The following is a 27,412-nucleotide window of genomic DNA, read 5'->3' as shown; positions in this document are numbered from 1 at the left end:
CACTGAGAACCAATCACTTTCCTCTCTTCCTACACGTACACATGCCTTACATCCTCGATAAAAACTTTTCACTGCTTCTAACAACTTGCCTCCCACACCATATATTCTTAATACCTTCCACAGAGCATCTCTATCAACTCTATCATATGCCTTCTCCAGATCCATAAATGCTACATACAAATCCATTTGCTTTTCTAAGTATTTTTCACATACATTCTTCAAAGCAAACACCTGATCCACACATCCTCTACCACTTCTGAAACCACACTGCTCTTCCCCAATCTGATGCTCTGTACATGCCTTCACCCTCTCAATCAATACCCTCCCATATAATTTACCAGGAATACTCAACGAACTTATACCTCTGTAATTTGAGCACTCACTCTTATCCCCTTTGCCTTTGTACAATGGCACTATGCACGCATTCTGCCAATCCTCAGGCACCTCACCATGAGTCATACATACATTAAATAACCTTACCAACCAGTCAACAATACAGTCACCCCCTTTTTTAATACATTCCACTGCAATACCATCCAAACCTGCTGCCTTGCCGGCTTTCATCTTCCGCAAAGCTTTCACTACCTCTTCTCTGTTTACCAAATCATTTTCCCTAACCCTCTCACTTTGCACACCACCTCGACCAAAACACCCTATATCTGCCACTCTATCATCAAACACATTCAACAAACCTTCGAAATACTCACTCCATCTCCTTCTCACATCACCACTACTTGTTATCACCTCCCCATTTGCGCCCTTCACTGAAGTTCCCATTTGCTCCCTTGTCTTACGCACTTTATTTGCCTCCTTCCAGGACATCTTTTTTTTTTTTTTTTTTCGGTCTCCCGCATTAGCGAGGTAGCACAAGGAAACAGACGAAAGAATGGCCCAACCCACCCACATACATATGTGTATACATACACGTACACACACGCAAATATACATACCTATACATCTCAACATATACATATATATACACACACACACATATATATACACACACACATATACATATATACACATGTACATAATTCATACTGTCTGCCTTTATTCACTCCCATCGCCACCTTGCCACACATGAAATAACAACCCCCTCCCCCCTCATGTGTGCAAGGTAGGGCTAGGAAAAGGCAACAAAGGCCACATTCGTTCACACTCAGTCTCTAGCTGTCATATAATAATAAACCGAATGCACAGCTCCCTTTCCACAACCAGGCCCCTCAGAACTTTTCATGGTTTACCCCAGACGCTTCACATGCCCTTATTCAATCCATTGACAGCATGTCGTCCCTGGTATACCACATCGTTCCAATTCACTCTATTCCTTGCACGCCTTTCACCCTCCTGCATGTTCAGGCCCTGATCACTCAAAATGTTTTTCACTCCATCTATCCACCTCCAATTTGGTCTCCCACTTCTCCTCATTCCCTCCACCTTTGACACATATATCCTCTTCGTCAATCTTTCCTCACTCATTCTCTCCATGTGATCAAACCAGTTCAAAACACCCTCTTCTGCTCTCTCAACCACACTCTTTTTATTACCACACATCTCTCTTATTATCCCTGGGGATAGGGGTGAAAGAATACTTCCCACGCTTTCCTCGCGTGTCGTAGAAAGCGACTAGAGGGGACGGGAGCGGGGGGCCAGAAATCCTCCCCTCCTTGTATTTTTTTTTAACTTTCTAAAATGGGAAACAGAAGAAGGAGTCCCGCGGGGAGTGCTCATCCTCCTTGAAGGCTCAGATTGGGGTGCCTAAATGTGTGTGGATGTAACCAAGATGTGAAAAAAGGAGAGATAGGTAGTATGTTTGAGGAAAGGAACCTGGATGTTTTGGCTCTGAGTGAAACGAAGCTCAAGGGTAAAGGGGAAGAGTGGTTTGGGAATGTCTTGGGAGTAAAGTCAGGGGTTAGTGAGAGGACAAGAGCAAGGGAAGGAGTAGCAGTACTCCTGAAACATGAGCTGTGGAACTATGTGATAGAATGTAAGAAAGTAAATTCTCGATTAATATGGGTAAAACTGAAAGTTGATGGAGAGAGATGGGTGATTATTGGTGCATATGCACCTGGGCATGAGAAGAAAGATCATGAGAGGCAAGTGTTTTGGGAGCAGCTGAATGAGTGTGTTAGTGGTTTTGATGAACGAGACCGGGTTATAGTGTTGGGTGATTTGAATGCAAAGGTGAGTAATGTGGCAGTTGAGGGAATAATTGGTATACATGGGGTGTTCAGTGTTGTAAATGGAAATGGTGAAGAGCTTGTAGATTTATGTGCTGAAAAAGGACTGATGATTGGGAATACCTGGTTTAAAAAGCGAGATATACATAAGTATACTTATGTAAGTAGGAGAGATGGCCAGAGAGCGTTATTGGATTACGTGTTAATTGACAGGCGTGCGAAAGAGAGACTTTTGGATGTCAATGTGCTGAGAGGTGCAACTGGAGGGATGTCTGATCATTATCTTGTGGAGGCTAAGGTGAAGATTTGTATGGCTTTTCAGAAAAGAAGAGTGAATGTTGGGGTGAAGAGGGTGGTGAGAGTAAGTGAGCTTGGGAAGGAGACTTGTGTGAGGAAGTACCAGGAGAGACTGAGTACAGAATGGAAAAAGGTGAGAACAATGGAAGTAAGGGGAGTGGGGGAGGAATGGGATGTATTTAGGGAATCAGTGATGGATTGCGCAAAAGATGCTTGTGGTATGAGAACAGTGGGAGGTGGGTTGATTAGAAAGGGTAGTGAGTGGTGGGATGAAGAAGTAAGAGTATTAGTGAAAGAGAAGAGAGAGGCTTTTGGACGATTTTTGCAGGGAAAAAATGCAATTGAGTGGGAGACGTATAAAAGAAAGAGACAGGAGGTCAAGAGAAAGGTGCAAGAGGTGAAAAAAAGGGCAAATGAGAGTTGGGGTGAGAGAGTATCATTAAATTTTAGGGAGAATAAAAAGATGTTCTGGAAGGAGGTAAACAAAGTGCGTAAGACAAGGGAGCAAATGGGAACTTCAGTGAAGGGCGCAAATGGGGAGGTGATAACAAGTAGTGGTGATGTGAGGAGATGGAGTGAGTATTTCGAAGGTTTGTTGAATGTTTGATGATAGAGTGGCAGATATAGGGTGTTTTGGTCGAGGTGGTGTGCAAAGTGCGAGGGTTAGGGAAAATGATTTGGTAAACAGAGAAGAGGTAGTAAAAGCTTTGCGGAAGATGAAAGCTGGCAAGGCAGCAGGTTTGGATAATATTGCAGTGGAATTTATTAAAAAAAGGGGGTGACTGTATTGTTGACTGGTTGGTAAGGTTATTTAATGTATGTATGACTCATGGTGAGGTGCCTGAGGATTGGCGGAATGCGTGCATAGTGCCATTGTACAAAGGCAAAGGGGATAAGAGTGAGTGCTCAAATTACAGAGGTATAAGTTTGTTGAGTATTCCTGGCAAATTATATGGGAGGGTCTTGATTGAGAGGGTGAAGGCATGTACAGAGAATCAGATTGGGGAAGAGCAGTGTGGTTTCAGAAGTGGTAGAGGATGTGTGGATCAGGTGTTTGCTTTGAAGAATGTATGTGAGAAATACTTAGAAAAGCAAATGGATTTGTATGTAGCATTTATGGATCTGGAGAAGGCATATGATAGAGTTGATAGAGATGCTCTGTGGAAGGTATTAAGAATATATGGTGTGGGAGGCAAGTTGTTAGAAGCAGTGAAAAGTTTTTATCGAGGATGTAAGGCATGTGTACGTGTAGGAAGAGAGGAAAGTGATTGGTTCTCAGTGAATGTAGGTTTGCGGCAGGGGTGTGTGATGTCTTCATGGTTGTTTAATTTGTTTATGGATGGGGTTGTTAGGGAGATGAATGCAAGAGTTTTGGAAAGAGGGGCAAGTATGAAGTCTGTTGGAGATGAGAGAGCTTGGGAAGTGAGTCAGTTGTTGTTCGCTGATGATACAGCGCTGGTGGCTGATTCATGTGAGAAACTACAGAAGCTGGTGACTGAGTTTGGTAAAGTGTGTGAAAGAAGAAAGTTAAGAGTAAATGTGAATAAGAGCAAGGTTATTAGGTACAGTAGGGTTGAGGGTCAAGTCAACTGGGAGGTGAGTTTGAATGGAGAAAAACTGGAGGAAGTGAAGTGTTTTAGATATCTGGGAGTGGATCTGGCAGCGGATGGAACCATGGAAAGCGGAAGTGGATCACAGGGTGGGGGAAGGGGCGAAAATTCTGGGAGCCTTGAAGAATGTGTGGAAGTCGAGAACATTATCTCGGAGAGCAAAAATGGGTATGTTTGAAGGAATAGTGGTTCCAACAATGTTGTATGGTTGCAAGGCGTGGACTATGGATAGAGTTGTGCGCAGGAGGATGGATGTGCTGGAAATGAGATGTTTGAGGACAATGTGTGGTGTGAGGTGGTTTGATCGAGTAAGTAACGTAAGGGTAAGAGAGATGTGTGGAAATAAAAAGAGCGTGGTTGAGAGAGCAGAGGAGGGTGTTTTGAAATGGTTTGGTCACATGGAGAGAATGAGTGAGGAAAGATTGACCAAGAGGATATATGTGTCGGAGGTGGAGGGAACGAGGAGAAGAGGGAGACCAAATTGGAGGTGGAAAGATGGAGTGAAAAAGATTTTGTGTGATCGGGGCCTGAACATGCAGGAGGGTGAAAGGAGGGCAAGGAATAGAGTGAGTTGGAGCGATGTGGTATACCGGGGTTAACGTGCTGTCAGTGGATTGAATCAGGGCATGTGAAGCGTCTGGGGTAAACCATGGAAAGCTGTGTAGGTATTTATATTTGCGTGTGTGGACGTATGTATATACATGTGTATGGGGGTGGGTTGGGCCATTTCTTTCATCTGTTTCCTTGCGCTACCTCGCAAACGCGGAAGACAGCGACAAAGCAAAAAAAAAAAAAAAAAAAATCTCTCTTACCCTTACATTACTTACTCGATCAAACCACCTCACACCACATATTGTCCTCAAACACCTCATTTCCAGCATATCCACCCTCCTGCACACAACTCTATCCATAGCCCACGCCTCGTAACCATACAACATTGTTGGAACCACTATTCCTTCAAACATACCCATTTTTGCTTTCCGAGATAATGTTCTCGACTTCCACACATTCTTCAAGGCTCCCAGAATTTTCGCCCCCTCCCCCACCCTATGATTCACTTCCGCTTCCATGGTTCCATCCGCTGCCAAATGCACTCCTAGATATCTAAAACACTTCACTTCCTCCAGCTTTTCTCCATTCAAACTTACCTCCCAATTGACTTGACCCTCAACCCTACTGTACCTAATAACCTTGCTCTTATTCACATTTACTCACAACTTTCTTCTTTCACACACTTTACCAAACTCAGTCATCAGCTTATGCAGTTTCTTACATGAATCAGCCAACAGTGCTGTATCATCAACGAACAACAACTGACTCACTACCCAAGCTCTCTCATCCACAACAGACTGCATACTTGCCCCTCTTTCCAAAACTCTTGCATTCACCTCCCTAACAACCCCATCCATATACAAATTAAACAACCATGGAGACATCACACACCCCTGCCGCAAACCTACATTCACTGAGAACCAATCACTTTCCTCTCTTCCAACACATACACATGCCTTACATCCTCGATAAAAACTTTTCAATGCTTCTAACAACTTGTCTTCCACACCATACTCTTAATACCTTCCACAGAGCTTCTCTATCAACTCTATCATATGCCTTCTCCAGATCCATAAATGCTACATACAAATCCATTTGCTTTTCTAAGTATTTTTCACATACATTCTTCAAAGCAAACACCTGATCCACACATCCTCTACCACTTATGAAACCAAACTGCTCTTCCCCAATCTGATGCTCTGTACATGCCTTCATCCTCTCAATCAATACCCTCCCATATAATTTACCAGGAATACTCAACAAACTTATACCTCTGTAATTTGAGCACTCACTTTTATCCCCTTTGCCTTTGTACAATGACACTATGCAAGCATTCCGTCAATCCTCAGGCACCTCATCATGAATCATACATACATTAAATAACCGTACCAACCAGTCAACAATACAGTCACCCCCTTTTTTAATAAATTCCACTACAATACCATCCAAACCTGCTGCCTTGCCGGCTTTCATCTTCCACAAAGCTTTTACTACCTCTTCTCTGTTTACCAAATCATTTTCCCTAGCCCTCTCGCTTTGCACACCACCTCGACCAAAACACCCTATATCTGCCACTTTATCATCAAACACATTCAACAAACCTTCAAAACACTCACTCCATCTCCTTCTCACATCACCACTACTTGTTATCACCTCCCTCTTAGCCCTCTTCACTGAAGTTCCCATTTGCTCCCTTGTCTTATGCAATTTATTTACCTCCTTCCGAAACATCTTTTTATTCTCCCTAAAATTTAATGATACTCTCTCACCCCAACTCTCATTTGCCCTCTTTTTCACCTCTTGCACCTTTCTCTTGTCACTGTCTCCCGCGTTAGCAAGGTAGCGCAAGGAAACAGACACAAGAATGGCCCAACCCACCCACATACACATGTATATACATGCACGTCCACACACGCAGACATATACATATATACACATGTACATAATTCATAGTCTCCTTTATATATATATATATATATATATATATATATATATATATATATATATATATATATATATTTTTTTTGCTGTCTCCCGCGTTTGCGAGGTAGCGCAAGGAAACAGACGAAAGAAATGGCCCAACCCACCCCCATACACATGTACATACATACGTCCACACACGCAAATATACATACCTACACAGCTTTCCATGGTTTACCCCAGACGCTTCACATGCCTTGATTCAATCCACTGACAGCACGTCAACCCCGGTATACCACATCGCTCCAATTCACTCTATTCCTTGCCCTCCTTACACCCTCCTATGTGTGTGTGTGTGTGTGTGTGGACGTATGTATATACATGTGTATGGGGGTGGGTTAGGCCATTTCTTTCGTCTCTTTCCTTGCACTACCTCGCAAACGCGGGACACAGCGACAAAGCAAAAAAAAAATATATATATAATATATCCCTATCCCTGGGGATAGGGGAGAAAGAATACTTCCCACGTATTCCCTGCGTGTCGTAGAAGGCGACTAAAAGGGAAGGGAGCGGGGGGCTGGAAATCCTCCCCTCTCGTTTTTTTTTTTATTTATTTTTTTCCAAAAGAAGGAACAGAGAAGCGGGCCAGGTGAGGATATTCCCTCAAAGGCCCAGTCCTCTGTTCTTAGTGCTACCTCGCTAATGCGGGAAATGGCGAATAGTATGAAAAAAAAAAAAAAAAAAAAAAAAAAAAAAATATATATATATATATATATATATATATATATATATATATATATATATATATTATCCCTGGGGATAAGGGAGAAAGAATACTTCCCACGTATTCCCTGCGTGTCGTAGAAGGCGACTAAAAGTGGAGGGAGCGGGTGGCTGGAAATCCTCCCCTCTTGTTTTTTTCAATTTTCCAAAAGTAGGAACAGAGAAGGGGGCCAGGTGAGGATATTCCCTCAAAGGCCCAGTCCTCTGTTCTTAACGCTACCTCGCTATCGCGGGAAATGGCGAATAGTACGAAAAAAGAAAGAAATATATATATATATATATATATATATATATATATATATATATATATATATATATATATATATATATATTTTTTTTTTTTTTTTTTGCTTTGTCGCTGTCTCCCGCGTTTGCGAGGTAGTGCAAGGAAACAGACGAAAGAAATGGCCCAACCCACCCCCATACACATGTATATACATACGTCCACACACGCAAATATACATACCTACACAGCTTTCCATGGTTTACCCCAGACGCCTCACATGCCTTGATTCAATCCACTGACAGCACGTCAACCCCGGTATACCACATCGCTCCAATTCACTCTATTCCTTGCCCTCCTTTCACCCTCCTGCATGTTCAGGCCCCGATCACACAAAATCTTTTTCACTCCATCTTTCCACCTCCAATTTGGTCTCCCTCTTCTCCTCGTTCCCTCCACCTCCGACACATATATTCTCTTGGTCAATCTTTCCTCACTCATTCTCTCCATGTGCCCGAACCATTTCAAAACACCCTCTTCTGCTCTCTCAACCACGCTCTTTTTATTTCCACACATCTCTCTTACCCTTACGTTACTTACTCGATCAAACCACCTCACACCACATATTGTCCTCAAACATCTCATTTCCAGCACATCCATCCTCCTGCGCACAACTCTATCCATAGCCCACGTCTCGCAACCATACAACATTGTTGGAACCACTATTCCTTCAAACATACCCATTTTTGCTTTCCGAGATAATGTTCTCGACTTCCACACATTCTTCAAGGCTACCAGAATTTTCGCCCCCTCCCCCACCCTATGATCCACTTCCGCTTCCATGGTTCCATCCGCTGCCAGATCCACTCCCAGATATCTAAAACATTTCACTTCCTCCAGTTTTTCTCCATTCAAACTCACCTCCCAATTGACTTGACCCTCAACCCTACTGTACCTAATAACCTTGCTCTTATTCACATTTACTCTTAACTTTCTTCTTTCACACACTTTACCAAACTCAGTCACCAGCTTCTGCAGTTTCACACATGAATCAGCCACCAGCGCTGTATCATCAGCGAACAACAACTGACTCACTTCCCAAGCTCTCTCATCCCCAACAGACTTCATACTTGCCCCTCTTTCCAAAACTCTTGCATTTACCTCCCTAACAACCCCATCCATAAACAAATTAAACAACCATGGAGACATCACACACCCCTGCCGCAAACCTACATTCACTGAGAACCAATCACTTTCCTCTCTTCCTACACGTACACATGCCTTACATCCTCGATAAAAACTTTTCACTGCTTCTAACAACTTGCCTCCCACACCATATATTCTTAATACCTTCCACAGAGCATCTCTATCAACTCTATCATATGCCTTCTCCAGATCCATAAATGCTACATACAAATCCATTTGCTTTCCTAAGTATTTCTCACATACATTCTTCAAAGCAAACACCTGATCCACACATCCTCTACCACTTCTGAAACCACACTGCTCTTCCCCAATCTGATGCTCTGTACATGCCTTCACCCTCTCAATCAATACCCTCCCATATAATTTACCAGGAATACTCAACAAACTTATACCTCTGTAATTTGAGCACTCACTCTTATCCCCTTTGCCTTTGTACAATGGCACTATGCACGCATTCCGCCAATCCTCAGCCACCTCACCATGAGTCATACATACATTAAATAACCTTACCAACCAGTCAATAATACAGTCACCCCCTTTTTTAATGAATTCCACTGCAATACCATCCAAACCTGCTGCCTTGCCGGCTTTCATATTCCGCAAAGCTTTTACTACCTCTTCTCTTTTTACCAAATCATTTTCCCTAACCCTCTCACTTTGCACACCATCTCGACCAAAACACCCTATATCTGCCACTCTATCATCAAACACATTCAACAAACCTTCAAAATACTCACTCCATCTCCTTCTCACATCACCACTACTTGTTATCACCTCCCCATTTGCGCCCTTCACTGAAGTTCCCATTTGCTCCCTTGTCTTACGCACTTTATTTACCTCCTTCCAGAACATCTTTTTATTCTCCCTAAAATTTAATGATAATCTCTCACCCCAACTCTCATTTGCCCTCTTTTTCACCTCTTGCACCTTTCTCTTGACCTCCTGTCTCTTTCTTTTATACGTCTCCCACTCAATTGCATTTTTTCCCTGCAAAAATCATCCAAATGCCTCTCTCTTCTCTTTCACTAATAATCTTACTTCTTCATCCCACCACTCACTACCCTTTCTAATCAACCCACCTCCCACTCTTCTCATGCCACAAGCATCTTTAGCACAATCCATCACTGATTCCCTAAATACATCCCATTCCTCCCCCACTCCCCTTACTTCCATTGTTCTCACCTTTTTCCATTCTGTACTCAGTCTCTCCTGGTACTTCCTCACACAAGTCACCTTCCCAAGCTCACTTACTCTCACCACCCTCTTCACCCCAACATTCACTCTTCTTTTCTGAAAACCCATAAAAATCTTCACCTTAGCCTCCACAAGATAATGATCAGACATCCCTCCAGTTGCACCTCTCAGCACATTAACATCCAAAAGTCTCTCTTTCGCGCGCCTCTCAATTAACACGTAATCCAATAACACTCTCTGGCCATCTCTCCTACTTACATACGTATACTTATGTATATCTCGCTTTTTAAACCAGGTATTCCCAATCACCAGTCCTTTTTCAGCACATAAATCTACAAGCTCTTCACCATTTCCGTTTACAACACCGAACACCCCATGTATACCAATTATTCCCTCAACTGCCACATTCCTCACCTTTGCATTCAAATCACCCATCTATAGTACTATAACCCGGTCTCGTGCATCAAAACCACTAACATACTCATTCAGCTGCTCCCAAAACACTTGCCTCTCATGATCTTTCTTCTCATGCCCAGGTGCATATGCACCAATAATCACCAATCTCTATCACCAATCTCTCTCCATCAACTTTCAGTTTTACCCATATTAATCGAGAATTTACTTTCTTACATTCTATCACATACTCCCACAACTCCTGTTTCCGGAGTACTGCTACTCCTTCCCTTGCTCTTGTCCTCTCACTAACCCCTGACTTTACTCCCAAGACATTCCCAAACCACTCTTCCCCTTTAGCTTCGTTTCACTCAGAGCCAAAACATCCAGGTTCCTTTCCTCAAACATACTACCTATCTCTCCTTTTTTCACATCTTGGTTACATCCACACACACACACATATATATATATATATATATATATATATATATATATATATATATATATATATATATATTTTTTTTTTTTTTTTTTTTATACCTCACATCCATCCATATATATATATATATATATTTTTTTTTATTATACTTTGTCGCTGTCTCCCGCGTTTGCGAGGTAGCGCAAGGAAACAGACGAAAGAAATGGCCCAACCCCCCCCCCCCATACACATGTATATACATACGTCCACACACGCATATATACATACCTACACAGCTTTCCATGGTTTACCCCAGACGCTTCACATGCCCTGATACAAATCCACTGACAGCACGTCAACCCTGGTATACCACATCGCTCCAATTCACTCTATTCCTTGCCCTCCTTTCACCCTCCTGCATGTTCAGGCCCCGATCACACAAAATCTTTTTCACTCCATCTTTCCACCTCCAATTAGGTCTCCCTCTTCTCCTCGTTCCCTCCACCTCCGACACATATATCCTCTTGGTCAATCTTTCCTCATTCATTCTCTCCATGTGCCCAAACCATTTCAAAACACCCTCTTCTGCTCTCTCAACCACGCTCTTTTTATTTCCACACATCTCTCTTACCCTTACGTTACTTACTCGATCAAACCACCTCACACCACACATTGTCCTCAAACATCTCATTTCCAGCACATCCATCCTCCTGCGCACCACTCTATCCATAGCCCACGCCTCGCAACCATACAACATTGTTGGAACCACTATTCCTTCCAACATACCCATTTTTGCTTTCCGAGATAATGTTCTCGACTTCCACACATTCTTCAAGGCTCCCAGAATTTTCGCCCCCTCCCCACCCTATGATCCACTTCCGCTTCCATGGTTCCATCCGCTGCCAGATCCACTCCCAGATATCTAAAACACTTCACTTCCTCCAGTTTTTCTCCATTCAAACTCACCTCCCAATTGACTTGACCCTCAACCCTACTGTTACCTAATAACCCTGCTCTTATTCACATTTACTCTTAACTTTTTCCTCATCTTGGTTACATTCACACACATTTAGACACCCCAATCTGAGCCTTCGAGGAGGATGAGCACTCCCTGCATGACTCCTGTTTTTGCTGTCAATGGATTGAACCAGGGCATTTGAAGCATCTGGGGTAAACCATGGAAAGTTTTGTGAGGCCTGGATGTGAAAAGGGAACTGTGGTTTCGGTGCATTATACTTGACAGCTAGAGACTGAGTGTGAACGAATGTGGCCTTTGCTTTCTTTCCTAGCACTACCTTGCATGCATGCAGGGGGTGGGGGGTGTCATTTCATGTGTATCAGGGTGGTGACAGAAATGAATAAAGGCAGCAAGTATGAATTATGTACCTGTGTACATATGTCTGCCACATTACTAAAAAAAAGTCAATGCACAAGGTAATTTAATCGAAAAAATATTAAGATATAACTTACTTAACAAACAAACTAGGAAGGATCTTTTGTTTTACATGAAGATGTGAGGCACGGTGCGTGCATCTACAATGGTCACGACGCTCCTCGCTTGGTGTGCGATTGTACTGTAACAATTTCTTCAATGAATACCATCTGTTGAGTTCTTTGTCTTGAGCAGTAAGAATCTGAAATTTAAGGGCAATATATTAATAATCAAAATACAATTTTTTTTTTTTTTTTTAAACTATTCGCCATTTCCCGCGTTAGCGAGGTAGCGTTAAGAACAGAGGACTGGGCCTTTGTGGAATATCCTCACCTGGCCCCCCTCTGTTCCTTCTTTTGAAAAAAAAAAAAAAAAAAAAAAAAAAATATGTAGTATATAGTTAAATATATAATCATTAAAGTACTCAGAGCTTCTACATGGAAACACTAAGTGTAACTCTAATTATATATATATATATATATATATCTGACACCTGTTCCCACATGGAACTCCCTCAAAGGGTAGCCACAGCAATAGTCTCCATAATTAGTGAACCCCAGTGCCACTTCCTTGCCTTTAGTGCCTCATCCTTAACGGGCCACTGGCAGAGGGCAACTCTAGCACATTTTTTGCAATGTCTCCAACCTAGTGTTCCAGCTGACTACTTTTACCTAATGCTCCAATCTACTACTTACACCTAATGTTCCCACCCATGTATTCCTACCTTCTACTTCTGTCTATTGGTCTACCAATTTGCCAAAAGGCAGGGCTAGTGCATGGTGCTCAACACAAGAAAATGTACAGTTACAAAGGAGTGCAACTTGACAACCACTGAAGTGCTGGCTCTCTATGCAGCCATCATGAACCCTACTGATACCCAGTTGGGTAGTACTGGTAATATACTTCCCTGATCTTTGGCTGCCTACCAACTTCTACCTACCACTATATATATAACTGTCAGATACAGCATTCATTTTTTTTTTCAATAAAGGAACAATGACCTAAATCTAATCAATTAAAATGAATCACTCACCTCTTCAGTTGAAAGTCCAAAGTTATTGCATTCTACCTTTCTATATTTAAATCTACATGGAATACCTCCCACAACATCTTCAAAGTCCAATTGGTAGTATTCATCATAATAAGATTCAAAATTTTTCTCTTTAGGATCAAACACTGGCTTTTTCTTAGCTAGAGCTTTAGCAAACTTTGATTTTCGCCTGCACTTTTTTCTGCTAGAGGCCTTAATCATTTCCTGTTGCAATGCTTCCTTTGCTTCATTGGGATCATGGTCAGCATCCATCTGAAAGGTGTAACAGTTATAGACTGTAGCTCATTTTCATAAATGGCACTGTCACTGAACTATATTATAGGCTTAATTTTCAACTTCCTGCCATTTTTATGAAAGTCAAACTTTGTATATTTAAAGTAAACAGCTAAGAACACACATTATTTATTTATTTATATTTATTTTGCTTTGTCGCTGTCTCCCGCATTGGCGAGGTAGCGCAAGGAAACAGAAGAAAGAAACGGCCCAACCCACCCCCATAAACATGTATATACACACACATCCACACACGCAAATATACATACCTATACATCTCAATGTACACATATATATACACACACAGACACATACATATATACCCATGCACACAATTCACACTGTCTGCCTTTATTCATTCCCATTGCCACCTCGCCACACATGGAATACCATCCCCCTCCCCCCTCATGTGTGCAAGGTAGCGCTAGGAAAAGATAACAAAGGCCCCATTCGTTCACACTCAGTCTCTAGCTGTCATGCAATAATGCCCGAAACCACAGCTCCCTTTCCACATCCAGGCCCCACACAACTTTCCATGGTTTACCCCAGATGCTTCACATGCCCTAATTCAATCCACTGACAGCACATCAACCCCGGTATACCACATCGATCCAATTCACTCTATTCCTTGCACACCTTTCACCCTCCTGCATGTTCAGGCCCCGATCACTCAGAATCTTTTTCACTCCATCTTTCCACCTCCAATTTGGTCTCCCACTTTTCCTCGTTCCCTCCACCTCCGACATATATATCCTCTTGGTCAATCTTTCCTCACTCATTCTCTCCATGTGCCCAAACACCCTCTTCTGCTCTCTCAACCACGCTCTTTTTATTTCCACACATCTCTCTTACCCTTATATCACTTACTCGATCAAACCACCTCACACCACACATTGTCCTCAAACATCTCATTTCCAGCACATCCACCCTCCTGCGCACAACTCTATCCATAGCCCACGCCTCGCAACCATACAACATTGTTGGAACCACTATTCCTTCAAACATACCCATTTTTGCTTTCCGAGATAATGTTCTCGACTTCCACACATTATTCATTTTTTATACTTAATTCCACAAATTATTTATTTATTATACTTAATTCCACACATTATTTATTTATTATACTTAATTGTTGTTTCCAGCATCAGTGAGGTAGCACATGGAAACAATGGCCCAACCACTCATGTACATATATATACATACACAGATGTATACATATTTACACATGTACATATTCATACTTGCTGCCTCAATCCATTCCTGTCACCACCCCAACACACGTGGAAATAGCACACAAACACCCAGAGGTAGTGCCAGGTAAAGACAAAAAAAGTCACATTTGTTCACACTCATTCTCTAGCTGTCATGTGTAATGCACTGAAACCACAGCTCCCTTTCCAAATCAAGGCCCCACAGACCTTTCCATGGTTTACCCCTGGCACTTCACATACCCTGGTACAAATCATTAACAGAACATTGACCTCAGTATCCCACAATGTTCCAATTCACTCTATTCCTTGCATGCCTTTCACCTATTCACTCTATTCCTTGCACGCCTTTCACCTATTCACTCTATTCCTTGCACGCCTTTCACCCTCTTGTATATTCAAGCCCCAATCACAAAATCTTTCTCACTCCATTCTTCCACCTCAAATTTGGTCTCCCGCTTCTCCTTGTTCCCCCTACCTCTGACACATATATCCTCTTTGTCAATCTTTCCTCACTCATTCTCTCCTGTCCAAACCATTTCAACACAACCTCTTCTGTTCTCTCAACCATGCTCTTTTTATTACCACACATCTCTCTTACCCTTTCATTACTTAATCAAACCAACTCACAACACATATTGTCCTCAAACACTTCATTTCCAACACATCCATCCTCCGTACAACCATATCTATAGCCCATGCCTCGCAACCATATAATATTGTTGGAACCACTATTCCTTCAAACATACCCATTTATGCTCTCCAAGATAATGTTCTCACCATCCACACATTTTTCAATGCTCCCAGAACCTTCGCTCCTCCCCACCCTGTGACTCACTTCCACTTCCATGATTCCATCCGCTGCTAAGTCCACTCACAGATATCTAAAACACTTCACTTCCTCCAGTATTTTTCCATTCAAACAACCTCCCAATTAATTTGTCCCTCCACCCTACTGAACCTAAAAACCTTGCTTTTATTCACATTTACCCTCAACTTTCTCCTTTCCAAAATCCAACCTCTGCAGTTTCTTACCCAAATCAGCCATCAGCGCTGTATCATCAGCGAACAACAACTGACACTTCCCAGGCCCTATCATCCAGAAAAGACTGCATACTTACCCCTCTCTCCAAAACTCTTGCATTCACCTCCCTAACCTCCCCAATCATATACAGGTTAAACAATCATGGAGAAATCACACACCCCTGCCACAAACTGACATTCACTGGGAACCAATCACTTTCCTCTCTTCCTACTAGTATGCATGCCTTAAATCCTTGGTAAAAACTTTTCACTGCTTCTAGAAACTTACCTCCCACACCATATACTCTTAAAACTTTCCACAAAGCATCTCTATCAACCCTATCATATGCCTTCTCCAGACCCATAAATGCTACATACAAACTCATCTGTTTTTCTAAGTATTTCTCAATACATTCTTCAAAGCAAAACCCTGATCCACATAACCTCTACCACTTCTGAAACCACAGTGCTCTTCCCCAATCTGATGCTCTGTACATGCCTCTCAATCAATACCCTCCCATATAATTTCCCAGGAATATTCAACAAACTTATGCCTCTGTAATTTGAACACTCACCTTTATCCCCTTTGCCTTTGTGCATTGGCACTATGCATGCATTCTGACAATATTCAGGCACCTCACCATGATCCATACATACACTGAATATCCTTACCAACCAATCAACAAATGGGAACACTGGTGGTAAATGGCGAGGTTATAACAAGTAGTGAGCAGATCCAGTGAGTATTTTGAAGGTTTGTTGAATGTGTTTGATGATGAGAGTGGCAGATATAGGGTGTTTTGGTCAGGGTGGTGGGCGAAGTGAGAGCGTCAGGGAGAAGGGTTTGGTAAATAGAGAAGAGGTAGTGAAAGCTTTGCAGAAGATGAAAGCCAGCAAGGCAGCAGATTTGGATGGTGTTGCAGTGGAAGTTATCTGCGTGTGTGGACGTATGTATATACATGTGTATGGGGGTGGGTTGGGCCATTTCTTTTGTCTGTTTCCTTGCGCTACCTCGCAAATGTGGGAAACAGCGGCAAATATATATATATATATATATATATATATATATATATATATATATATAGTTAGTGGTTTTGATGCACGAGACCGGGTTATAGTGATGGGTGATTTGAATGCAAAGGTGAGTAATGTGGCAGTTGAGGGAATAATTGGTATACATGGGGTGTTCAGTGTTGTAAATGGAAATGGTGAAGAGCTTGTAGATTTATGTGCTGAAAAAGGACTGATGATTGGGAATACCTGGTTTAAAAAGCGAGATATACATAAGTATACTTATGTAAGTAGGAGAGATGGCCAGAGAGCATTATTGGATTACGTGTTAATTGACAGGCGTGCGAAAGAGAGACTTTTGGATGTTAATGTGCTGAGAGGTGCAACTGGAGGGATGTCTGATCATTATCTTGTGGAGGCTAAGGTGAAGATTTGTATGGGTTTTCAGAAAAGAAGAGTGAATGTTGGGGTGAAGAGGGTGGTGAGAGTAAGTGAGCTTGAGAAGGAGACCTGTGTGAGGAAGTACCAGGAGAGACTGAGTACAGAATGGAAAAAGGTGAGAACAATGGAAGTAAGGGGTGTGGGGGAGGAATGGGATGTATTTAGGGAATCAGTGATGGATTGCGCAAAAGATGCTTGTGGCATGAGAAGAGTGGGAGGTGGGTTGATTAGAAAGGGCAGTGAGTGGTGGGATGAAGAAGTAAGAGTATTAGTGAAAGAGAAGAGAGAGGCATTTGGACGATTTTTGCAGGGAAAAAATGCAATTGAGTGGGAGATGTATAAAAGAAAGAGACAGGAGGTCAAGAGAAAGGTGCAAGAGGTGAAAAAAAGGGCAAATGAGAGTTGGGGTGAGAGAGTATCATTAAATTTTAGGGAGAATAAAAAGATGTTCTGGAAGGAGGTAAATAAAGTGCGTAAGACAAGGGAGCAAATGGGAACTTCAGTGAAGGGCGCAAATGGGGAGGTGATAACAAGTAGTGGTGATGTGAGAAGGAGATGGAGTGAGTATTTCGAAGGTTTGTTGAATGTGTTTGATGATAGAGTGGCAGATATAGGGTGTTTTGGTCGAGGTGGTGTGCAAAGTGAGAGGGTTAGGGAAAATGATTTGGTAAACAGAGAAGAGGTAGTGAAAGCTTTGCGGAAGATGAAAGCCGGCAAGGCAGCAGGTTTGGATGGTATTGCAGTGGAATTTATTAAAAAAGGGGGTGACTGTATTGTTGACTGGTTGGTAAGGTTATTTAATGTATGTATGACTCATGGTGAGGTGCCTGAGGATTGGCGGAATGCGTGCATAGTGCCATTGTACAAAGGCAAAGGGGATAAGAGTGAGTGCTCAAATTACAGAGGTATAAGTTTGTTGAGTATTCCTGGTAAATTATATGGGAGGGTATTGATTGAGAGAGTGAAGGCATGTACAGAGCATCAGACTGGGGAAGAGCAGTGTGGTTTCAGAAGTGGTAGAGGATGTGTGGATCAGGTGTTTGCTTTGAAGAATGTATGTGAGAAATACTTAGAAAAGCAAATGGATTTGTATGTAGCATTTATGGATCTGGAGAAAGCATATGATAGAGTTGATAGAGATGCTCTGTGGAAGGTATTAAGAATATATGGTGTGGGAGGAAAGTTGTTAGAAGCAGTGAAAAGTTTTTCTCGAGGATGTAAGGCATGTGTACGTGTAGGAAGAGAGGAAAGTGATTGGTTCTCAGTGAATGTAGGTTTGCGGCAGGGGTGTGTGATGTCTCCATGGTTGTTTAATTTGTTTATGGATGGGGTTGTTAGGGAGGTAAATGCAAGAGTTTTGGAAAGAGGGGCAAGTATGAAGTCTGTTGGGGATGAGAGAGCTTGGGAAGTGAGTCAGTTGTTGCTCGCTGATGACACAGCGCTGGTGGCTGATTCATGTGTGAAACTGCAGAAGCTGGTGACGGAGTTTGGTAAAGTGTGTGGAAGAAGAAAGTTAAGAGTAAATGTGAATAAGAGCAAGGTTATTAGGTACAGTAGGGTTGAGGGTCAAGTCAATTGGGGGGTGAGTTTGAATGGAGAAAAACTGGAGGAAGTGAAGTGTTTTAGATATCTGGGAGTGGATCTGTCAGCGGATGGAACCATGGAAGCGGAAGTGGATCATAGGGTGGGGGAGGGGGCAAAAATTTTGGGAGCCTTGAAAAATGTGTGGAAGTCGAGAACATTATCCCGGAAAGCAAAAATGGGTATGTTTGAAGGAATAGTGGTTCCAACAATGTTGTATGGTTGCGAGGCGTGGGCTATGGATAGAGTTGTGCGCAGGAGGATGGATGTGCTGGAAATGAGATGTTTGAGGACAATGTGTGGTGTGAGGTGGTTTGATCGAGTAAGTAACGTAAGGGTAAGAGAGATGTGTGGAAATAAAAAGAGCGTGGTTGAGAGAGCAGAAGAGGGTGTTTTGAAGTGGTTTGGGCACATGGAGAGAATGAGTGAGGAAAGATTGACGAAGAGGATATATGTGTCGGAGGTGGAGGGAACGAGGAGAAGAGGGAGACCAAATTGGAGGTGGAAAGATGGAGTAAAAAGGATTTTGTGTGATCGGGGCCTGAACATGCAGGAGGGTGAAAGGAGGGCAAGGAATAGAGTGAATTGGAGCGATGTGGTATACAGGGGTTGACGTGCTGTCAGTGGATTGAATCAAGGCATGTGAAGCGTCCGGGGTAAACCATGGAAAGCTGTGTAGGTATGTATATTTGCGTGTGTGGACGTATGTATGTACATGTGTATGGGGGGGGTTGGGCCATTTCTTTCGTCTGTTTCCTTGCGCTACCTCGCAAACGCGGGAGACAGCGACGAGGTATAAAAAAAAAAAAAAAATAAAAAAAAATAAAAAATATACATTTCCTTTTTCCATAGCCAGAGGTTGAACCATTATGTGACATCCATTTTTCCATTTCATTTCAAGCTAGAAGTTTCAGTTTCCTAAATTGTTTCTTACGTTTTTCATATATATATATATATGTATGTGTGTGTGTGTGTGTATATGTGCGTATGTATGTGTGTGTGTGTGTGTGTATGTATATATATGTGCATATTATCCCTGGGGATAGGGGTGAAAGAATACTTCCCACGTATTCCTCGCGTGTCGTAGAAAGCGACTAGAGGGGACGGGAGCAGGGGGCCAGAAATCCTCCCCTCCTTGTATTAACTTTCTAAAATGGGAAACAGAAGAAGGAGTCACGCGGGGAGTGCTCATCCTCCTCGAAGGCTCAGAGTGGGGTGCCTAAATGTGTGTGGATGTAACCAAGATGTGAAAAAAGGAGAGATAGGTAGTATGTTTGAGGAAAGGAACCTGGATGTTTTGGCTCTGAGTGAAACGAAGCTCAAGGGTAAAGGGGAAGAGTGGTTTGGGAATGTCTGGGGAGTAAAGTCAGGGGTTAGTGAGAGGACAAGAGCAAGGGAAGGTGTAGCAATACTCTTGAAACAGGAGTTGTGGGAGTATGTGATAGAATGTAAGAAAGTAAATTCTCGATTAATATGGGTAAAACTGAAAGTTGATGGAGAGAGGTGGGTGATTATTGGTGCATATGCACCTGGGCATGAGAAGAAAGATCATGAGAGGCAAGTGTTTTGGGAGCAGCTGAATGAGTGTGTTAGTGGTTTTGATGCACGAGACCGGGTTATAGTGATGGGTGATTTAAATGCAAAGGTGAGTAATGTGGCAGTTGAGGGAATAATTGGTATACATGGGGTGTTCAGTGTTGTAAATGGAAATGGTGAAGAGCTTGTAGATTTATGTGCTGAAAAAGGACTGATGATTGGGAATACCTGGTTTAAAAAGCGAGATATACATAAGTATACTTATGTAAGTAGGAGAGATGGCCAGAGAGCGTTATTGGATTACGTGTTAATTGACAGGCGTGCGAAAGAGAGACTTTTGGATGTTAATGTGCTGAGAGGTGCAACTGGAGGGATGTCTGATCATTATCTTGTGGAGGCTAAGGTGAAGATTTGTATGGGTTTTCAGAAAAGAAGAGTGAATGTTGGGGTGAAGAGGGTGGTGAGAGTAAGTGAGCTTGGGAAGGAGACCTGTGGGAGGAAGTACCAGGAGAGACTGAGTACAGAATGGAAAAAGGTGAGAACAATGGAAGTAAGGGGAGTGGGGGAGGAATGGGATGTATTTAGGGAATCAGTGATGGATTGCGCAAAAGATGCTTGTGGCATGAGAAGAGTGGGAGGTGGGTTGGTCAGAAAGGGTAGTGAGTGGTGGGATGAAGAAGTAAGAATATTAGTGAAAGAGAAGAGAGAGGCATTTGGACGATTTTTGCAGGGAAAAAATGCAATTGAGTGGGAGATGTATAAAAGAAAGAGACAGGAGGTCAAGAGAAAGGTGCAAGAGGTGAAAAAAAGGGCAAATGAGAGTTGGGGTGAGAGAGTATCATTAAATTTTAGGGAGAATAAAAAGATGTTCTGGAAGGAGGTAAATAAAGTGCGTAAGACAAGGGAGCAAATGGGAACTTCAGTGAAGGGCGCAAATGGGGAGGTGATAACAAGTAGTGGTGATGTGAGAAGGAGATGGAGTGAGTATTTTGAAGGTTTGTTGAATGTGTTTGATGATAGAGTGGCAGATATAGGGTGTTTTGGTCGAGGTGGTGTGCAAAGTGAGAGGGTTAGGGAAAATGATTTGGTAAAAAGAGAAGAGGTAGTGAAAGATTTACGGAAGATGAAAGCCGGCAAGGCAGCAGGTTTGGATGGTATTGCAGTGGAATTTATTAAAAAAGGGGGTGACTGTATTGTTGACTGGTTGGTAAGGCTATTTAATGTATGTATGACTCATGGTGAGGTGCCTGAGGATTGGCGGAATGCGTGCATAGTGCCATTGTACAAAGGCAAAGGGGATAAGGGTGAGTGCTCAAATTACAGAGGTATAAGTTTGTTGAGTATTCCTGGTAAATTATATGGGAGGGTATTGATTGAGAGGGTGAAGGCATGTACGGAGCATCAGATTGGGGAAGAGCAGTGTGGTTTCAGAAGTGGTAGAGGATGTGTAGATCAGGTGTTTGCTTTGAAGAATGTATGTGAGAAATACTTAGAAAAGCAAATGGATTTGTATGTAGCATTTATGGATCTGGAGAAGGCATATGATAGAGTTGATAGAGATGCTCTGTGGAAGGTATTAAGAATATATGGTGTGGGAGGAAAGTTGTTAGGAGCAGTGAAAAGTTTTTATCGAGGATGTAAGGCATGTGTACGTGTAGGAAGAGAGGAAAGTGATTGGTTCTCAGTGAATGTAGGTTTGCGGCAGGGGTGTGTGATGTCTCTATGGTTGTTTAATTTGTTTATGGATGGGGCTGTTAGGGAGGTAAATGCAAGAGTTTTGGAAAGAGGGGCAAGTATGAAGTCAGTTGGGGATGAGAGAGCTTGGGAAGTGAGTCAGTTGTTGTTCGCTGATGATACAGCGCTGGTGGCTGATTCATGTGAGAAACTGCAGAAGCTGGTGACTGAGTTTGGTAGTGTGGAAGAAGAAAGTTAAGAGTAAATGTGAATAAGAGCAAGGTTATTAGGTACAGTAGGGTTGAGGGTCAAGTCAATTAGGAGGTGAGTTTGAATGGAGAAAAACTGGAGGAAGTGAAGTGTTTTAGATATCTGGGAGTGGATCTGGCAGCAGATGGAACCATGGAAGCGGAAGTGGATCATAGGGTGGGGGAGGGGGCGAAAATTCTGGGGGCCTTGAAGAATGTGTGGAAGTCGAGAACATTATCTCGGAAAGCAAAAATGGGTATGTTTGAAGGAATAGTGGTTCCAACAATGTTGTATGGTTGCGAGGCGTGGGCTATGGATAGAGTTGTGCGCAGGAGGATGGATATGCTGGAAATGAGATGTTTGAGGACAATGTGTGGTGTGAGGTGGTTTGATCAAGTGAGTAACGTAAGGGTAAGAGAGATGTGTGGAAATAAAAAGAGCGTGGTTGAGAGAGCAGAAGAGGGTGTTTTGAAGTGGTTTGGGCACATGGAGAGAATGAGTGGGGAAAGACTGACCAAGAGGATATATTTGTCGGAGGTGGAGGGAAAGAGGAGAAGAGGGAGACCAAATTGGAGGTGGAAAGATGGAGTGAAAAAGATTTTGTGTAATCGGGGCCTGAACATGCAGGAGGGTGAAAGGAGGGCAAGGAATAGAGTGAATTGGAGCGATGTGGTATACCGGGGTTGACGTGCTGTCAGTGGATTGAAACAAGGCATGTGAAGTGTCTGGGGTAAACCATGGAAGGCTGTGTAGGTATGTATATTTGCGTGTGTGGACGTATGTATATACATGTGTATGGGGGGGGGGCCATTTCTTTCGTCTGTTTCCTTGCGCTACCTCGCAAACGCGGGAGACAGCGACAAAGTATAATAAAAAAATAAAAAAATATATATATATATATATAAGAGAGATGTGTGGAAATAAAAAGAGCGTGGTTGAGAGAGCAGAAGAGGGTGTTTTGAAGTGGTTTGGGCACATGGAGAGAATGAGTGAGGAAAGATTGACCAAGAGGATATATGTGTCGGAGGTGGAGGGAACGAGGAGAAGAGGAAGACCAAATTGGAGGTGGAAAGATGGAGTGAAAAAGATTTTGTGTGATCGGGGCCTGAACATGCAGGAGGTTCACGTGAAAGGAGGGCAAGGAATAGAGTGAATTGGAGCGATGTGGTATACCGGGGTTGACGTGCTGTCAGTGGATTGAATCAAGGCATGTGAAGCGTCTGGGGTAAACCATGGAAAGCTGTGTAGGTATGTATATTTGCGTGTGTGGATGTATGTATATACATGTGTATGGGGGGGGTTGGGCCATTTCTTTCGTCTGTTTCCTTGCGCTACCTCGCAAACGCGGGAGACAGCGACAAAGTATAAAAAAAAAAAAAATATATATATATATATATATATATATATATATATATATATATATATATATATATTTTTTTTTTTTTTTTTTTTTCTTTCTTTTAAACTATTCGCCATTTCCCGCGTTAGCGAGGTAGCGTTAAGAACAGAGGACTGGGCCTTTTTTGGAATATCCTCACCTGGCCCCCTCTGTTCCTTCTTTTTGAAAAAAAAAAAAAAAAAGAGAGGGGAGGATTTCCAGCCCCCCGCTCCCTCCCCTTTTACTCGCCTTCTACAACACGCAGGGAATACGTGAGAAGTATTCTTAATCCCCTATCCCCAGGGATGATATATATATATATATATATATATATATATATATATATATATATATATATATATATATATATATATGTAGGTATTTGAAGGTTTGTTGAACGTGTTTGATGATAGAGTGGCAGATATAGGGTGTTTTGGTCGAGGTGGTGTGCAAAGTGAGAGGATTAGGGAAAATGATTTGGTAAACAGAGAAGAGGTAGTAAAAGCTTTGCGGAAGATGAAAGCCGGCAAGGCAGCAGGTTTGGATGGTATTGCAGTGGAATTTATTAAAAAAGGGGGTGACTGTATTGTTGACTGGTTGGTAAGGTTATTTAATGCATGTATGACTCATGGTGAGGTGCCTGAGGATTGGCGGAATGCGTGCATAGTGCCATTGTACAAAGGCAAAGGGGATAAGAGTGAGTGCTCAAATTACAGAGGTATAAGTTTGTTGAGTATTCCTGGTAAATTATATGGGAGGGTATTGATTGAGAGGGTGAAGGCATGTACAGAGCATCAGATTGGGGAAGAGCAGTGTGGTTTCAGAAGTGGTAGAGGATGTGTGGATCAGGTGTTTGCTTTGAAGAATGTATGTGAGAAATACTTAGAAAAGCAAATGGATTTGTATGTAGCATTTATGGATCTGGAGAAGGCATATGATAGAGTTGATAGAGATGCTCTGTGGAAGGTATTAAGAATATATGGTGTGGGAGGCAAGTTGTTAGAAGCAGTGAAAAGTTTTTATCGAGGATGTAAGGCATGTGTACGTGTAGGAAGAGAGGAAAGTGATTGGTTCTCAGTGAATGTAGGTTTGCGGCAGGGGTGTGTGATGTCTCCATGGTTGTTTAATTTGTTTATGGATGGGGTTATTAGGGAGGTGAATGCAAGAGTTTTGGAAAGAGGGGCAAGTATGAAGTCTGTTGGGGATGAGAGAGCTTGGGAAGTGAGTCAGTTGTTGTTCGCTGATGATACAGCGCTGGTGGCTGATTCATGTGAGAAACTGCAGAAACTGGTGATTGAGTTTGGTAAAGTGTGTGAAAGAAGAAAGTTAAGAGTAAATGTGAATAAGAGCAAGGTTATTAGGTACAGTAGGGTTGAGGGTCAAGTCAATTGGGAGGTGAGTTTGAATGGAGAAAAACTGGAGGAAGTGAAGTGTTTTAAATATCTGGGAGTGGATCTGGCAGCGGATGGAACCATGGAAGCGGAAGTGGATCATAGGGTGGGGGAGGGGGCGAAAATTCTGGGAGCCTTGAAGAATGTGTGGAAGTCGAGAACATTATCTCGGAAAGCAAAAATGGGTATGTTTGAAGGAATAGTGGTTCCAACAATGTTGTATGGTTGCGAGGCGTGGGCTATGGATAGAGTTGTGCGCAGGAGGATGGATGTGCTAGAAATGAGATGTTTGAGGACAATGTGTGGTGTGAGGTGGTTTGATCAAGTAAGTAACGTAAGGGTAAGAGAGATGTGTGGAAATAAAAAGAGCGTGGTTGAGAGAGCAGAAGAGGGTGTTTTGAAGTGGTTTGGGCACATGGAGAGGATGAGTGAGGAAAGATTGACCAAGAGGATATATGTGTCGGAGGTGGAGGGAGCAAGGAGAAGAGGGAGACCAAATTGGAGGTGGAAAGATGGAGTGAAAAAGATTTTGTGTGATCAGGGCCTGAACATGCAGGAGGGTGAAAGGAGGGCAAGGAATAGAGTGAATTGGCGCAATGTGGTATACCGGGGTTGACGTGCTGTCAGTGGATTGAATCAAGGCATGTGAAGCGTCTGGGGTAAACCATGGAAAGTTCTGTGGGGCCTGGATGTGGAAAGGGAGCTGTGGTTTCAGTGCACTATTACATGATAGCTAGAGGCTTAGTGTGAACGAATGGGGCCTTTGTTGTCTTTTCCTAGCGCTACCCCGCACACATGAGGGGGGAGGGGGTTGTTATTCCATGTGTGGCAGGGTGGCGATGGGAATGAATAAAGGCAGACAGTATGAATTATGTACATGGGTGTATATATGTATATGTCTGTGTGGGTATATATATGTATACATTGAGATGTACAGGTATGCATATTTGCGGGTGTGGACGTCTATGTATATAAATGTGTATGTGGGTGGGTTGGGCCATTCTTTCGTCTGTTTCCTTGCACTACCTCGCTAACGCGGGAGACGGCGACAAAGCAAAATAACAAATAAATAAAAATATTTATACATGCTGCCTTATTCCATTCCCGCTGCCACCCCGCCATACATGAAATGACACCCCCTCCCCCTGCGTGAATGCGAGGTAGCACTAGGAAAGGACAACAAAGGCCACATTCATCCACACTCAGTCTCTAGCTCTCATGTGTAAAGCACCGAAACCACAGCTCCCTTTCCACATCCATGCCCCACAAAACTTTCAAGGTTTACCCCAAATGCTTCACATGCCCTGGTCCAATCCCTTGACAGCACGTCGACCCCGGTATACATTGTTCCAATTCACTATATTCCTTGCACACCTTTCACCCTCCTGTATGCTCAGGTCGCGATCGCTCAAAATCTTTTTCACTCCATCCTTCCACCTACAGGGTGGATGTCACCTTTCTTCATCTGTTTCCTGGCACTACCTCACTAACGCAAGAAATTGCAATCAAGTATGAAAAAACATTAAAAATTGAGACGAAATAAAAGAACACCAAAAATTTTACTTACATTAAAATCTTCCACTTCCTCCCAATCTGAACCTTCATATTCATCTTCCCCACCATCATTAGCTCCACCAGCATGGTTAGGGCCTTGTTTCTCCATCCAATCATCATAGTCTTCTGAAATTTGATAAAATAAATCTATATACATTTTTAGGGCCTTGTTTCTCCACCCAATCATCACAGGCTTCTGAAATTTGATAAAATAAGCTATGGAACTCTCCGCCTTCTCATGTCTTTCCCAATAACTATGACCTGACACAAGTGTTTCACATCCTAAAAAATAAGTAAATACTTTCCCTTGTCTTTTCTTTTTCCATTTCATAATACTCTCTATATTTCACATAAGGCCTGGCCTTGATGTGGACTTTAGTTTGTGACTGGAGTTTGGAACATAAATTCTTTTATATGATCATATTTGATTGCCATTTCCCACATCAGTGAGGTGGCGCATATATATATTCCTGGGAATAAGGGAGAAAGAATACTTCCCACAAATTCCCCACATGTTGTAGAAGGCGACTAAAGTGGTCGGGAGCTGGGGGCTGGACCCCCCCCCCCCCCCCACCCCTCCTTGTCTTTAAATTTCTAAAAGGGAACAGAAGAAGGAGTCATGCAGGGAGTGCTCATCCTCCTCAAAGGCTCAGATTGGGGTGTCTAAATGTATGATGAAACCAAGATGAGAAAAAAGGAGAGATAGGTAGTATGTTTGAGGAAAGGAACCTGGATGTTTTGGCTCTGAGTGAAACGAAGCTCAAGGGTAAAGAGTAAAGGGGAAGAGTGGTTTGGGAATGCCTTGGGAGTAAAGTCAGGGGTTGGTGAGAGGAC

At 42.6% G+C, this 27,412-nt stretch overlaps 1 protein-coding gene across 6 annotated transcripts in view; it reads right to left on the bottom strand.

Moving 5' to 3' along the window:
- Window positions 1–27,412, bottom strand: part of LOC139760590 (uncharacterized) — a 57,390-nt gene that overhangs the window by 4,747 nt on the left and 25,231 nt on the right. For all 6 annotated transcript variants that reach the window (XM_071683967.1, XM_071683968.1, XM_071683969.1 and 3 more), the window contains exons 10-12: window positions 26,592–26,704; window positions 13,242–13,511; window positions 12,247–12,410 (exon numbers count right to left, since the gene is read on the bottom strand). In XM_071683967.1, the coding sequence (XP_071540068.1) occupies window positions 12,247–12,410; window positions 13,242–13,511; window positions 26,592–26,704 (547 nt within the window). The remainder of the gene's footprint in view (window positions 1–12,246; window positions 12,411–13,241; window positions 13,512–26,591; window positions 26,705–27,412) is intronic.

The sequence above is a fragment of the Panulirus ornatus genome, chromosome 37 (assembly GCF_036320965.1).
Source record: "Panulirus ornatus isolate Po-2019 chromosome 37, ASM3632096v1, whole genome shotgun sequence".
Lineage (NCBI taxonomy): Eukaryota > Metazoa > Arthropoda > Malacostraca > Decapoda > Palinuridae > Panulirus > Panulirus ornatus.
Note: the sequence above shows the minus strand (reverse complement) of the source record. Positions and strands in the feature narration are given on the sequence as shown.